This window comes from Necator americanus, chromosome III (genome assembly GCF_031761385.1).
Source record: "Necator americanus strain Aroian chromosome III, whole genome shotgun sequence".
Lineage (NCBI taxonomy): Eukaryota > Metazoa > Nematoda > Chromadorea > Rhabditida > Ancylostomatidae > Necator > Necator americanus.
This window is the reverse complement of record NC_087373.1, coordinates 34,764,154-34,776,972: the sequence shown is the minus strand read 5'-3', so window position 1 is coordinate 34,776,972 and position 12,819 is coordinate 34,764,154. Positions and strand designations below refer to the sequence as shown.

Sequence of the window (12,819 nt, the reverse complement as noted above, 5' to 3'; positions counted from 1 at the left end):
AGACTAGAAAAAAAAAACAAAATTTGCTCAGTGAAAACGCTCTTACTTTCGAAATTGTTGAATACGGCAATATGTTTCTTTTTTTACGCTGATGACTAAGACGTCAAAATCGTGATGTGCTCCCCTTGAAGGTATCACTCCACGAATCTGTGGCGGTACGAGTTCCAGGCGGGTAATGCCCGTAGGAGCCGTAGGTTGTGGGGTAGAGGATGGTTCTGTTAGCCTCTCCTACTATCAGTGTAAACGGACGACCCCGGAATTGCTTCTTACCATACGATACGATGGCTTATTTTGCAATGCGCAACCGTTGCGCCCCGCCTCGCCTGCGATTCGTCGAAATTCGAGCGTGGAGACACAAGGTTGGAACCCGGTTTACCCGGTTGGAACCCGTACCACTCCAGATTCGTGGGTGACGCCTTTAAGTGGCATGCTCCTTTTTGCCATTGATTAGAAACATAGGTGCGATAGATAGAAGGCGGACCCTGCTCACGTGAAAGGCGTTTAGCCTATGGGGTGCAGCTCAAGTGAAGGGGGTCCTTTCGCCGACCGTTCAAAAGTGAAGGGAGTAATTTCACCAACCGTTTAAAAATGAAGGAGGTCTTTTCCCCAACCGTTCAAAGGTGAAGGGGGTCAGAGCACCGACTCCGACTATCGTCTCTATGCTTAGATGTATCGATGATGTGGTGATTGCGATGTGGTGATTCGTATTCATATTCATCGCAGTTTCACAATAGATGTCAACGAAATGAGCTTTTATGTCACATTAATCATCCCAAATTTGCCTTTCAGAAATACCACGAACAACATTGCTTTCCAGGAATCTATTAATTTGTTTCTGGAATTTATAGAAGGAAGTAGCGTTTCATTTCGTTTCTTTTTGTGTACAGTAAACGTTCCTATGGGATCTACCAGCTCTCACTTTCATTCCATTCGAAAACCTCTCCCCTTCTCCTTACACACTTCTTTTTTACTTTCTAGCTAACTCAGCAAACAGCGCAAAAAAGGTTTCTTGTTTTGTTTACAAAACACATATTACATCCTTATTTTATTTCTACTACTATTTTTGTCATTATTATTACTTTATTTCTTACTATTAGATTCGATCCTTTTTCTGTTCTGGGTGTTGGAATGCTCCCCAAAATGTTCTTGTGCACTTTCTGTTTCGCAGTGTTGAAATTCTCGTGGAAAGAAGATAACAAGAAATGGGCGCTCTTCGCAACAATTCTTTTATTCCATTTCGGTAGCAGAATTCGGAATTTCTCAGCAATTGCGAGATTTTAGGAGCAAGTTGCTTTTACTGCCTTCTTTTTTTTAATTTATAGCTCTTTTAAAACTAATGTGAAGTTATCACTCTTTAATACGATTTCAGATTGCACTGTATTGCGCTATTTCCATTACGTTCCTCTCGTATCCAACGTACGTGCTGTTGAATTTGGATAATCTTCGCCCGAAGGTAAAATTCTTTTGCAATTTTACCTTCTTATTGTTGATGTTTTTGCTATCACTAGTGGTATTAAATAGAAGGGAATCATAGATCTGATCCATTTGTATATTCTTATATATATATATATATATATATATTGTATATTCTTATGCACATATGCAATCTCGAGAAACGCATGTAAGTGGAATGGGCTGAGCGAAGTACTTACTCATCCTTCGTTTTTTTTTGTTTTTTTGCTTTTCTTTTTGACTGTAACACTGAAAACGATCGTTATTCTATGAGAATTCCCCGAGGCTCTCTGGTTTTCACCCCTCGGTAGATATCTTCTCTCTTAATCACCTTAGCTCCGCTCCTCTTAGCTAATCAAGAAATGTTTGCAGATCTCATTTTTACAAATGTCTAAATTGGGATGGTGGTGAAACTGAAATTATCTTTCTCTTTTGCAATTGTTTATTAAAATAATTTGGGTTGTGATTTGCACTTCGGATGACATTCAATTTATCAGTTGCGACGATATACATGTTTGAACTTTCTTCTATTGAAACATTTTCGAAATCATAACCGTTTTTCATTCAAATGTGACACGTGTTTTACGAGCGTTATCTCTGCAACTACCATAAACATCATTACGTAATGTGACTTTATGATCCTGTAAAGCACGAGTTCTTTTTCTTTTTGAAATTAACTTAGAATACGATCCTAAATCTCTGTGAAGAATGTTATCAGATTTATTTGAATTAGTTCTTACATCCTTTTTTAGCGGTAGGTATTTCACGGTAGTTTTTCTTTCTCAAGAACGGCTAGGTTTTTCTTGCTTTTGGGTTGTGGGTGTATTATGGATCAAGTGACTGACTCCTCCCTTCTTCAAGCTTACTATTCATATTCCTAGTGTAGTTTTCGAGGATTAAAAAGGAAATGTTGGAAAAATTCGGCACTCATTCATTAAGCTTTAACTTCAGATCGACAATGAACTCAACCCGGATGTGCAGGCTCAAATCGACGCTATTCGTGCGTCACGTAAATAGGAGTTGTAGTTCGTGTAAAGTAGATTATTTGGAAGAATTTGTTTTTTCGTGCTATTGATGCGAATAAAAATGAGTATGTGAGTTTGGTTCTTACGTTGGGACACATTTGGTTTTTAGAGGGATACTTTCTTCCGCTTTCTTGGGAATGCCTGCTAAGTTTCTCAACTTATAACATGAATTATTATGCAATATCGCTGCAGCGATTACATGCAAATAGGTGCGATTATTCACAAATGAGCTGACTCAAGTAAACTTATACTTAAGATATTAGAGCTTGCGCTAATAAGGATATTCGTCTTAGAGATTTTGTCATCGGTGGCATTCATGTCTCTTATTCGCAACAAAGACTATCTCCTCTTCGCATAAAACCGCACGCTACTGTGATTTATAAACATAATTACAATCACGAGTGCGAGAAAAGATACGAGCGACGATATCACCCACTATAAATAACATGGAAATCAGTGACCGTCTGCTGACAAATGCTGTCACGCCCACCGCTTACTTAGAAGCTCAGAGCTATTTCTGTAAAACTTACTGGATTATAGAGAAGATACAAAAAAAAATCCCAAGGGAACTTTCTCTTTCAACCGGTCACTTGTGAAACACAAGTGTTTATATGAACGGTACATTTATGCTCATGAGAATGACACTTAATTCCAGTAAATATTTACTTTCGATAAAATTAACAAATTAACAATAGAAGCCATGAGGCGGTAATTGTTTATTAAAATAATTTGGCTTGTGATTTGATTCGGAATTGATGCGAATGCAAAGATGGGACCTGAACAACAATCCGATGTGGTTGGAAAATGGTTCTATCCCACGAAGCGGAAACCTAGTACAACGGAAATCGTACGATGGACCCCTTGCGAGCAGACTAACCTCTTCATTGCATCCACGCTTAGGAGGAATCTTCGACGCCATCAGCTTACGTGGCAACCCCCATAAACGGCAGAAGAGCAGCGGAAGCGGAAGATGCCGACTCTTAAGCTTCAGTTCGATTACGTTCTGACGAAGAACATACCTTTGTTAGATATCCGAAAATCTAGAGCTGTCTGGGACGTCGCATTCGATTCCGACTACCGCTTAGTTCTTCTCAGGTTTATGGCACGGTTCCAGGAAAGGTTTCGGGGAGCCCAACATCATCTTGGCAGGTCTGAAAAACGGGGAATGTAAAAAGAAGTTCAGCCAGCGAGAGTCGATCAATATTTGATTACGGACCAGGAAAAGAGTGGACTGCGCTGATTTTTTCACTAAATGCATTCAACACGCTGCAAAGAACAAGCTCAGGGTTTCAACACCGAGGAAAAAGTTCGCCTTTGCATCTGCCGAGACGATATTCACGTACAATTCTGTATTTGTTCCCCCCACCATGGTGACTTCAGCCAGGAGGAGCGTCTGAGAAGGAGCTTCCATCGTCAGCTGAAACGTGATCGTGAGAACGAATGGACGTCGAGGGCGAAAGAGTTTGAGAAGGAGACAAGAACCCGAGAAAAGCCTATACTCTGCTAAGGCAGTATAACAGTAAGAAGAGGTGTTCGCCTGTCCTGAACACAGCCAACGGAGTCGCTGTTGGGGAGGCAACCTTGCCCATCTGGAGGAAGGATTTTTACATATTGCTGAACTGACAAGTCCCATCAGTCCCTGAACTCTTGCACGCCCAAAGACAGGCATACACCACGGTCAGCGAAGAGCCATCGATGGAGTCGGAGGTTCTAGTCTGTATTCAAAAAATGAAGAACGGAAAATCTGGCGAAGACAATTGAATTAGCGCAGAAATGCTGAAATCTCTTCCTCCTTCTGGGATTCGAAGTGAGATGACGATGATCATCCGTTCAATATGGATTGACGACAGGATTCCTGGCTCGTGGAGACACGCTATCATAATTCTTCTCCACAAGAAGCTATCCTTTGGGGAGCCTCAGTAATTACTGAGAAATATCATTGCTGCGTGTAACGTACAAGGTTTTGGAGTGGATCATCCTTGATCGACTAGTCCAACATCGCAAAGAAACCACACGTGACGAGTAAGCCGGCTTTTGCCCTGGTCGATAGACGATTGATCAGGTGTTTATTGTGACAAGAGTGACTGTGGCAGCGGTATTCGAAGCCTCTACAGTTAGCATTTTTAAACTTCGAAGCCGCTTTCGACTCTCCTCACCGAGGCTGTCTTCTCAGTGCGACGATGGAGTTCCAGGAAAATTCGTACGTCTAATAAACAACATGAATGGAAGAACAACTGCTGCGGTCCGAATACCAGCTGGCTGTACTACATTATTCGGAGTGGAAAGTGTAGTGAGACAACGGGCTGTGGCGGTACTCTTTCTGTTCAACTTTGCCGTCGATGAAATAATCCGAAGAGCAGTTGAGCAGTGTTCCGCCGATGTCATTTTAGCACCTTCTGCACGTCCGTTGGTGGATCTTGAGTACGCCGACGATGTAGTAATATTCGCTTCTAGCAGCGCGAAGTTACAACATGTTGTTAACCTTGTATTGAAATTAGCTGCAGCCCACGGACTGCTATTCCGGTCTGATAAATGCAAGCAGATATTGGTCTCTTCGAGACTCTCAACGGGAATCAGTGTGGACATTCTATCGAACTTGTGGATGAGTTCTGTTATTTGGGCTGTATGCTGAAAAACGCTGGCAGCTACGAGAGATATTCAGCAAAGATGCGCTAAAGGTAACTCGGCATTCAACTCATTGACCATGTGCCTGTGGTGGACCCCCATCGCCAACGAAGTCAAGTTGCGAGTCTACCTTTCCGCAATTTGATCTGTCATTATGTACGGATCGGAGACTTGGGCAGCGCCGACGACAGTGGTAGAAAAGCTTGACTGCATGAGACCGACTGACTGACTGCATGAGACTTGCATGAAGCTGTTTAGACGATTGTTAGGCTACTTTTGGCCGTTGCTATGCCATAACGAAGAACTTTACATGGAAATGGATATGGTGTACCGGAGGATGACACGTGGAAAACGCCATCTTGATCCTAATTGCAAAGGTCTCCTGGTCGTAAAAGAAAGTTCTGGACGGAGGTGGTGAAGGAAGATCTAAGGACACTTGACGTTGACAGGCAGTTTAGTCGAGACGTGAAATTCCACCGCTTGTGGAGTAGCGACGGATGGGTAGATTCTATGCGAACTCTAGCTGAAGATCGAAGAGGATGGGCTCGGATATGTTCAAAGACGACACACTCCGGCGAAGATGCGGATAGCCGCGTTAGGCCGTAACACCAGCCGGCCGATTAAGTCAAAGTAAGTCAAACCAGAATTACCTGGATGTAATTGATTCGGCAAAGGAAGTCAAAATGACTTGCAGTTCAGCAGAAATAAAATTATCATTGTTTAGTTTATTTTTTTCCACTAACATGTAATATGTAGCACATATTTGTTGCATATTTGCTCATAATATTTTATTCATTGTCAAATATTATTGTTATTATTTATTGTTATTATTATTTATTATTATTATTTGTTACTACTATTATCATTTATTATTATTATCATTATTATTATAATCATTTATTTATTTTTATTATTATTACCGTTACTATTATTATTACCATTATTTTTATCGCTATTAGTATTGTTTTATTATTATTATTAACTCAACATCTATTTGTATTGTTTTAATGTGTGAAACTTCGACCTTCCTTGTATCTTGGCATAATGGCTGCAACTTGTCGATTGTCTATGCGAATCAGGAGACCAGATTGTTAAATATTTATTACGGTCAACGTTTCAACGTCGTCGCCTTTGTAAGAGCCTGGAAAGTCAGAACACTTGCAGCATATCGTCTCAAACGCCTCGAACAACTCATCATCCTTTAAGATCTTACATTCAGAACCAGAAGAGCCGTAATCGCAGTTTTTTTTCTCAGTAACTAGGTTGCCGTGATGTGACGGACCTTCGCGTGGAATCGTCCCGCTAACTACTATTACGGTGCGATCCGCATATGAACCTGTAGATGAAAACACGCAAACGTCTTGGTACAGCGCAAACGACTTGTCATTGGTCACGGCTACGCACTCTTTTTTCTATTCATTTTTGTACTCTTAGCGTTTATCCAAAACGTCTCCAAAGTTCTGTGGTGCACAACTTCGGGTTCGTACGAAAGCATCGCGGCAGCAATGCAGCAAGGAGCACTTTCATGACACTATCTGTGATGAGCTTCGTGAGGGGTCGCTGCATTCGAGTGTTTCATCCCACTTAGATATTCCTAAATACGAACACAATTTGGTCGCCCTGTTTCGCCGATGTATTGGTTCCCACATGTTCTTCACGAAATTAGATAGACGTCATCAGACACCATACGGTCGCCTTCCTTCCCGAATGTTTTAATATATGTGCATTCCCTTGTGGAAGAAACGAGAATATTCATTAGCAAATAATGCAAGAATATTTCCAGAAACTTCGAGGAACAAACTAAAGAAATCGAAAGTTATTAAAGTGGATTCGGGCAATCAAATATGTTGAGCCCGAAGTTTTTGGGTAGTATGCACCAGTCTGCAGTATACTTTATTCTCAACAAGAACACAGAATGTGAACTGACGCTGAAGGTTGCTTATGCATACAAGCGCACGTATTCGAAACGAATCTGCAGAATTCCGTAAACAATAACACCGCTTATTTTATTCACACCGAATTGTGACCCAAGTGTTTTACATAAGCTGGAAAACAAAAACGCAAGGTATTTAAGGAAAGAAACATTGGAAAAATCACTTGTGCGCCTTACGGTATCCTGGACAACTTGATTTTTTCTGAATGAATGCCGCATCATCCTTTGATCTCTAATTATCAATACAGTTGGTCGTGTCGAGGTTCACAAATGTTAAGAACGACCGATCTCGATGCGGCGCAATAAGTGCGCAGGACTGATTGTTTCAGGATATGAAAAATTTATTTTTTCTTCCTTGTTTGGTAATTTTCTGTTTATCGACAAGAGTGGATGCGCTGGTGCTTATTGATGAATTGTTTGGGTTAGGTGTTTCGGCTATTGGATTGTTGATAAACAATCGTCAGTTCACTCTCAATACTTTGAACTATTATTTTTCCCTCATGGAAAATAATCCTGGTAGGTTTTCTCTTTATTTCCTTTATTATTTATCTTTATTTTTTATTTAACTTCATTTTTATACTCTTTATTTTGCTCTATGAAGGACGTTATTAATTTTAGCCCTCGTCCCCGATGAGGTTCAGCAGTTGATGTTTGGGGTGAGTTAACAACGTGGACGAGTTGTCCTAGGCAATGACTCTTAAACAAGGTAGCACACCATGATTCTGACGTGGTGAGGGAACCCGCGGGAAAGAGTACAAATGGGATTGTAGATTTCGGGATCCGGGGTGGTTCCGCTCATCTCTGCCTAATCGTCGTCAAAAAAAGGGCGTCGGAACCGCATTAGTTCCTACGAGGTACCTTAGAACGCTCCTCCACGTGCACGTTCCGGCCCCCTCGGCAACTTATTCATTGGCTTCTCTTGAATAGGATGGAGAGAAGACATCACTGATATTCGGCCGCTCGCACTTGGATGTGCAAGGATGGCGCGTTGCAACTAAAATCGTCGTAAGAAACGTTGTTTTCCACGGCGTTTTTTTACCGCAACTAGAAAGAGATGAGCGGAATCACCCCGGATCCCGGAAGCTACAATCCCATCTCTAGCACTTCCCGTGGATTCCCTCATCACGTCAGATTCGTGGTGTGCTGCCTTTAAGCAAAATTGACTCATTCACTTGTAGCTATCTACTCAAAGCAAAAGACAAATAGTGACACTTGTTAATGATGTTGCTGCTGGACGACTTATTCTGCCAAAAGATCCACATCAGATCGGCAGCGTTATCGCAGGACGGTATGTAGAGTTATGTTGAAGAGGTCGTGAACAGTGAGAAAGAGAGAGACGAATCGAGAAAAATCGTAGTAGGGGAACGTTTTTCAATCACAAGTACAGTAGGGTCAAAACGACCTGAAGCACGTGCGTATGCGGTTTCTCTCGAGGCGCTTCGATGGAGCGTATTGGAACCCTTGCTGGCACCATCCATCGCTGCAGTTTGCGGCGGTCCCACCTCGGTTTCAACTGCCTCCTCTACCGCGACGTTTCGAGCGCGTACGCAAATACACCATAACTACACTCGTGATTCATGTCGTTTTGACGCGGCTATAGTTGGGTGGAGCGAGTGAGGACCCCTGCCACCGCTCATTGCCGAAAATATATTCGAGTCATGCCTGAAGTATGTTGCAACCGCGTACGGAGCTGCGCTCGAAGTGGTGGGTGGAGCTGAAAAGTGGTACCTGCAAGGGTTCCTCCTCAATCTTCACCTCTATCTCCACCGCGCCACCGAGACCGCAAACGCTTACGCAATTGCGCATAACTCCAAGTTGTTTTCACCCGACGGTCAATAAGCTCTCCTGGAAGTGAGGAACTAGGTTCAGAAATAGCTAAATAGCACTAGTTTACTAGGAAAATACCTAAACTCTTGCATATGTTTCCTCGTATTTCCTCATAAAGGTGATATTGAGTGCGCTGGGGATGCAATGTTTTGCTATTTGGGAGGTCGAGGGTACAGTCTTCCTTAGGACGGCTCTGTTTCTGTTTGTAGCGCTTTTGTGGGGTTTCCTGGCTGCAAAAAAAAATTTTTACTGTTCCTAAACCGTACCACATCGCTTTGCAACCACTACTACTTTTATTATACAAGAACAAAAAAAAAACTCTAAATTCTTACATGTTACTAATCCAGGCATGTAAGTTCAGAGTACCAGAAGTAGCGAACAGATTTCCACAAGCGTTAGCGACAATCAGAAAGAATCAAGCATGTATGAGTCAAGACACTAGGGATGAAATAAAACAGGTATGCTGGGTGATAAGGAAGTTTTTTTTTGTCGGAAAAGCAGCGTATCACGAAATTAATGTAATGTGGAAACCTGATGGAGAACGTAGAGTTCGCGGTGTAGATTAAGAATATGAGCTTGGTCCCACTCAATTCATTTTCATTATTCTGGGAAGCGGCGTGGGAAACAACGTTTGTGTTCCTACTAGATACGCGAGAACGCAATACTCTAGTGCACGCGCCGCGTCCACCTGCAAGCGATCGAGTGTCAAAGGAGGTCTTCTCAACGCCGTATTCGAGTGAAACTAAAGAATAGGCTGCTGAAGAGAACAGAAGCGTGTACAAAGGTGACGCGTTCTAACGTACCTCGTAGGAACAAAAACCGTTCCCACGTCTTTCAAGATTTATCTCTTTCTTTTTACCTCTCATATTTTTGCAGTGTTGCATTATAGTTGTTTAAAAAGTAAAGAGGTTCATAAAAGTTTTTTTTTTCAAGTTGCAAATCGATGCGATCCTATATTGATCGGTTTTTGACTGTGTACAGAAAATTGGGAAAATTTAACCATAGCTTAGTTAGAAGGTAGAGATAAGCACCGTGCAGATGTATACGATAGATCTGTCCGGCACAGACACTCGACGGCAAAGGTGACGCGTAAGCAGCTGCGCTAGAAGTGAATCGGTGGAACGCAGCGATTAGGATCGAGAGGGACCCTTGTTAGCAGCACTCATCGCTGCAGCTCGCGATGGTCCCATCCCGATTCCAACTCGAGTAAATCTGTTGGGAAATATAGGAATTAGACATGCCTATCGAATCTAATGAAAACCACACAACAGTTTTCCGGAAAAAAGACCCAGGCAGTCACGTTCCAAGCCGAGCCCAATCGATAATTTCAGTGGTATCTACGCGCCGCGGCCATATTGGCCGGACCGCGACAACGACTGGTGAGCGGAACTGCGGCATGGATTGCGGATATCAAGGATGCATTCGATGATGCTGATGATTCCATAAAAGAAGATGTCCAACAATGTGAACCGGCGGCCTATCGATTACTTGAGAGTAAGTTATTGTACAGAAATACAGTCGATAACATTGAAGTGAATATTTGCAAAAATCTACAGTTGTGGATCGAAAAGTGCATGACTGGATGAGCCGAAAAAAAGCTTTATGTCTTCCACATTCCAATTACAAAGTTTACTAGTGTTCGTTTTTTTTTCTTTGTTCAAGCAAAGACCCGCTTCAGACCTTATTTCACACAATTTTGTAGATGTTATTTAGTAAAGTAAGTAAGGGATAATATTTCAGGTGGGATTATTACCAACTTCGCTCATGGCGCTCGAATCTTTTCGGACTCAGTACGACCGGTGAGTCATCAACTGTATAGTAGAGTCAAAACGACATGAAGCACGGTGCAGTAGTTGCGGTTGCGCTCGAAGCGGCGCGGTGGAGATAGCGGTTGGAATCGAGGTGGGACCATGGCGAACTGCGGCGATGAACGATGGTAGCAGGGGTCCTCACTCGGTCCTCCGCTGCGCTCCACCGCAGCGCTTTGAGCGCAACCGCTTATGTCGTTTTGAACCAGCTATAGTCTGGTCAAAACGACATGAATCACGAGTGTAGTTGCACTGCACTTGCGCACGCACTCGAAACGCGCGGTGAGGGCAGCAGTTGGAACCGAAGTGGGACCGTAGTAAACCACAACGATGGGTCGTGCCAGCAAGGCTTTCACCGCACTGCTAGCCGAGAGAAGCGCCTCGAGAGAAGCAGCGTACGCAGCCTCACGTCGTTTCGGCCTTACTATAGTCGGGTCAATACGACATGAAACACGAGTGTAGTTGATGTGCATTTGCGTACGCGCTCTAAACGGCACTATGGAGGCAGCAGTTGGAACCGAGGTGGGCCCGTCGCCAACTGCAGCGATGGGTGGTGCCAGCAAGGATTTCACCACGCTACTAGCCACTACGTTCCACCGAAGCGCCTCGAAAGAAGCCGCATACGCAATTGCGTACGTGTTTCATGTCGTTTTGACCCTACTATATATATGCAGTATGCAATAAAACGAAATTTTCGACTCTTTTCAGTGTATTTCGGGAAAACAAAAAAACAAAAGGCAAAGGAAAAACAAAGGAAAATCTACCGCTTTTTTTCGATGAACCCATAATGTGAATGCTAATTGATTTCTATCGTAACCTTCTAGTTTCTCATCGATTGCAGGGTTTCAGATGGACCTGTTTGATGTGAAACCTATTCGATTAGATTTTTCTAGAGCATACCAGAGTCTTTTCATATTTCTCGAGCATTAATCTAATTCAACAAACAAAACACCAATGAATGTAAAGTACCAAGAAAGAAATGGAAGTTAATCTTTCGTTCCAGTTAAAGATGTAGGATAGGGAAGTGATGAGTTGTTCAGACTGCATGAGACGATAAGCTGGAGGTAATCCGATCCTGTATCCAGCACAATTATCTTTGGGAGGATAAATACGATGGGAACAAAACCATCGACGACTTCTTTCTCCAACGTTGCTATCCGATATTATTTGGCAATTTGTCTGTCACAAACTCGGCGCAACGGCACTTCGTGGCGGGACCTAGTCGTTTGTTGCAGAAACATATCCACTGCTGAAACGAGTGGAAACGTATTTCAGCTGCGTGATGCGTTTGTTCGCGGACAAATATATCCGACCAAAGCTGATTTTTCCACAAGAGCTCGTTCATCCAACTGGAAGAACCACTTGATTCTATTGGATGCTGGCACTGGTCTTTATCAGTGTCGGAAATCCTCGCAACAAGGTTCTCGATGCTTTTTTTTTTAACTCTGATAAGAGTCACATCCTCAAAAAAAAAGTCAATTGACAGTAAATAAATCAATGGGCAGTCACGTAAACGTTCATCGATTGGGCCAGCATGTCACTGATTCTCTTTAGAATCACATGATCTTCATGTGTTCCAGATTGCTAACATTGGAAACCCAGAAAACGATAACAAAGGAAATCCAGAGCCGGAAAACAACGGAAATCCAGAGCCGGAAAACAAAGGAAATCCAGAGCCGGAAAACAAAGGAAATCCAGAGAATCCCGAGATCACAGATGCTACAACTTGTGCGCAAGAATCAACTACATAATAGCAACCGTGGTTGCTAATTACTTCTGTTAAATACCGTATTCTTAATGGAATTCATAACTGTAATTGTGGATATTTAATACCAGCTGTAAAAGGATAAAATATGCTGAGTCCTAAGCGCAATTTCAAATATATTTCGTAAACAGCGGCACCTGGGTTAATCGATAAGGGACTCAACATATAACTTCTCAAATTTACTCTTACTCGTAATGAAATAAATAGAAATGAATGTCGAATGAATGAATATTAAATTAATTTTGTATTTATTTACAATATAACTGTTCTACAATGTTCAACATAACAACTAACAAGTAATTAGCACATGTAACAACAACAAAAACGGATCCGAAACAAATTAACGCAAAAAAAAGCAGAAAAAATGTCGAAACGGGATATAGT

The 12,819-nt window shown here is 42.3% G+C and overlaps 5 protein-coding genes across 7 annotated transcripts; 4 read left to right on the top strand and 1 right to left on the bottom strand.

Moving 5' to 3' along the window:
• Positions 1-209: 209 nt before the first annotated feature.
• On the top strand, positions 210-2,469 carry RB195_011938 (uncharacterized protein; the record flags this gene model as incomplete). Of its 2 annotated transcripts, none has more annotated exons than XM_064193567.1 (3): positions 210-359; positions 1,370-1,453; positions 2,404-2,469. In XM_064193567.1, 3 exons carry the CDS (start codon positions 210-212, stop codon positions 2,467-2,469), a joined length of 300 nt encoding a protein of 99 aa, XP_064051150.1. The 2 variants fall into 2 exon arrangements, with proteins under 2 accessions (XP_064051150.1, XP_064051151.1); XM_064193568.1 differs by having other exon boundaries at positions 297-359.
• Positions 2,470-3,729: 1,260 nt separating this feature from the next.
• On the top strand, positions 3,730-3,984 carry RB195_011937 (uncharacterized protein; the record flags this gene model as incomplete). Its single annotated transcript, XM_064193566.1, has 1 exon — positions 3,730-3,984. The coding sequence occupies one exon, from the start codon at positions 3,730-3,732 to the stop codon at positions 3,982-3,984; it is 255 nt and encodes an 84-aa protein (XP_064051149.1).
• A 662-nt stretch (positions 3,985-4,646) lies between these two features.
• On the bottom strand, positions 4,647-5,063 carry RB195_011936 (uncharacterized protein; the record flags this gene model as incomplete). Its single annotated transcript, XM_064193565.1, has 1 exon — positions 4,647-5,063. One exon carries the CDS (start codon positions 5,061-5,063, stop codon positions 4,647-4,649), a length of 417 nt encoding a protein of 138 aa, XP_064051148.1.
• Positions 4,696-5,109, top strand: RB195_011935 (uncharacterized protein; the record flags this gene model as incomplete). Its single annotated transcript, XM_064193564.1, has 1 exon — positions 4,696-5,109. One exon carries the CDS (start codon positions 4,696-4,698, stop codon positions 5,107-5,109), a length of 414 nt encoding a protein of 137 aa, XP_064051147.1.
• A 2,258-nt stretch (positions 5,110-7,367) lies between these two features.
• On the top strand, positions 7,368-12,421 carry RB195_011934 (uncharacterized protein; the record flags this gene model as incomplete). Of its 2 annotated transcripts, none has more annotated exons than XM_064193562.1 (7): positions 7,368-7,551; positions 7,654-7,691; positions 8,214-8,323; positions 9,224-9,320; positions 10,194-10,356; positions 10,603-10,661; positions 12,251-12,421. In XM_064193562.1, 7 exons carry the CDS (start codon positions 7,368-7,370, stop codon positions 12,419-12,421), a joined length of 822 nt encoding a protein of 273 aa, XP_064051145.1. The 2 variants fall into 2 exon arrangements, with proteins under 2 accessions (XP_064051145.1, XP_064051146.1); XM_064193563.1 differs by having other exon boundaries at positions 7,536-7,551.
• Positions 12,422-12,819: the final 398 nt, after the last annotated feature.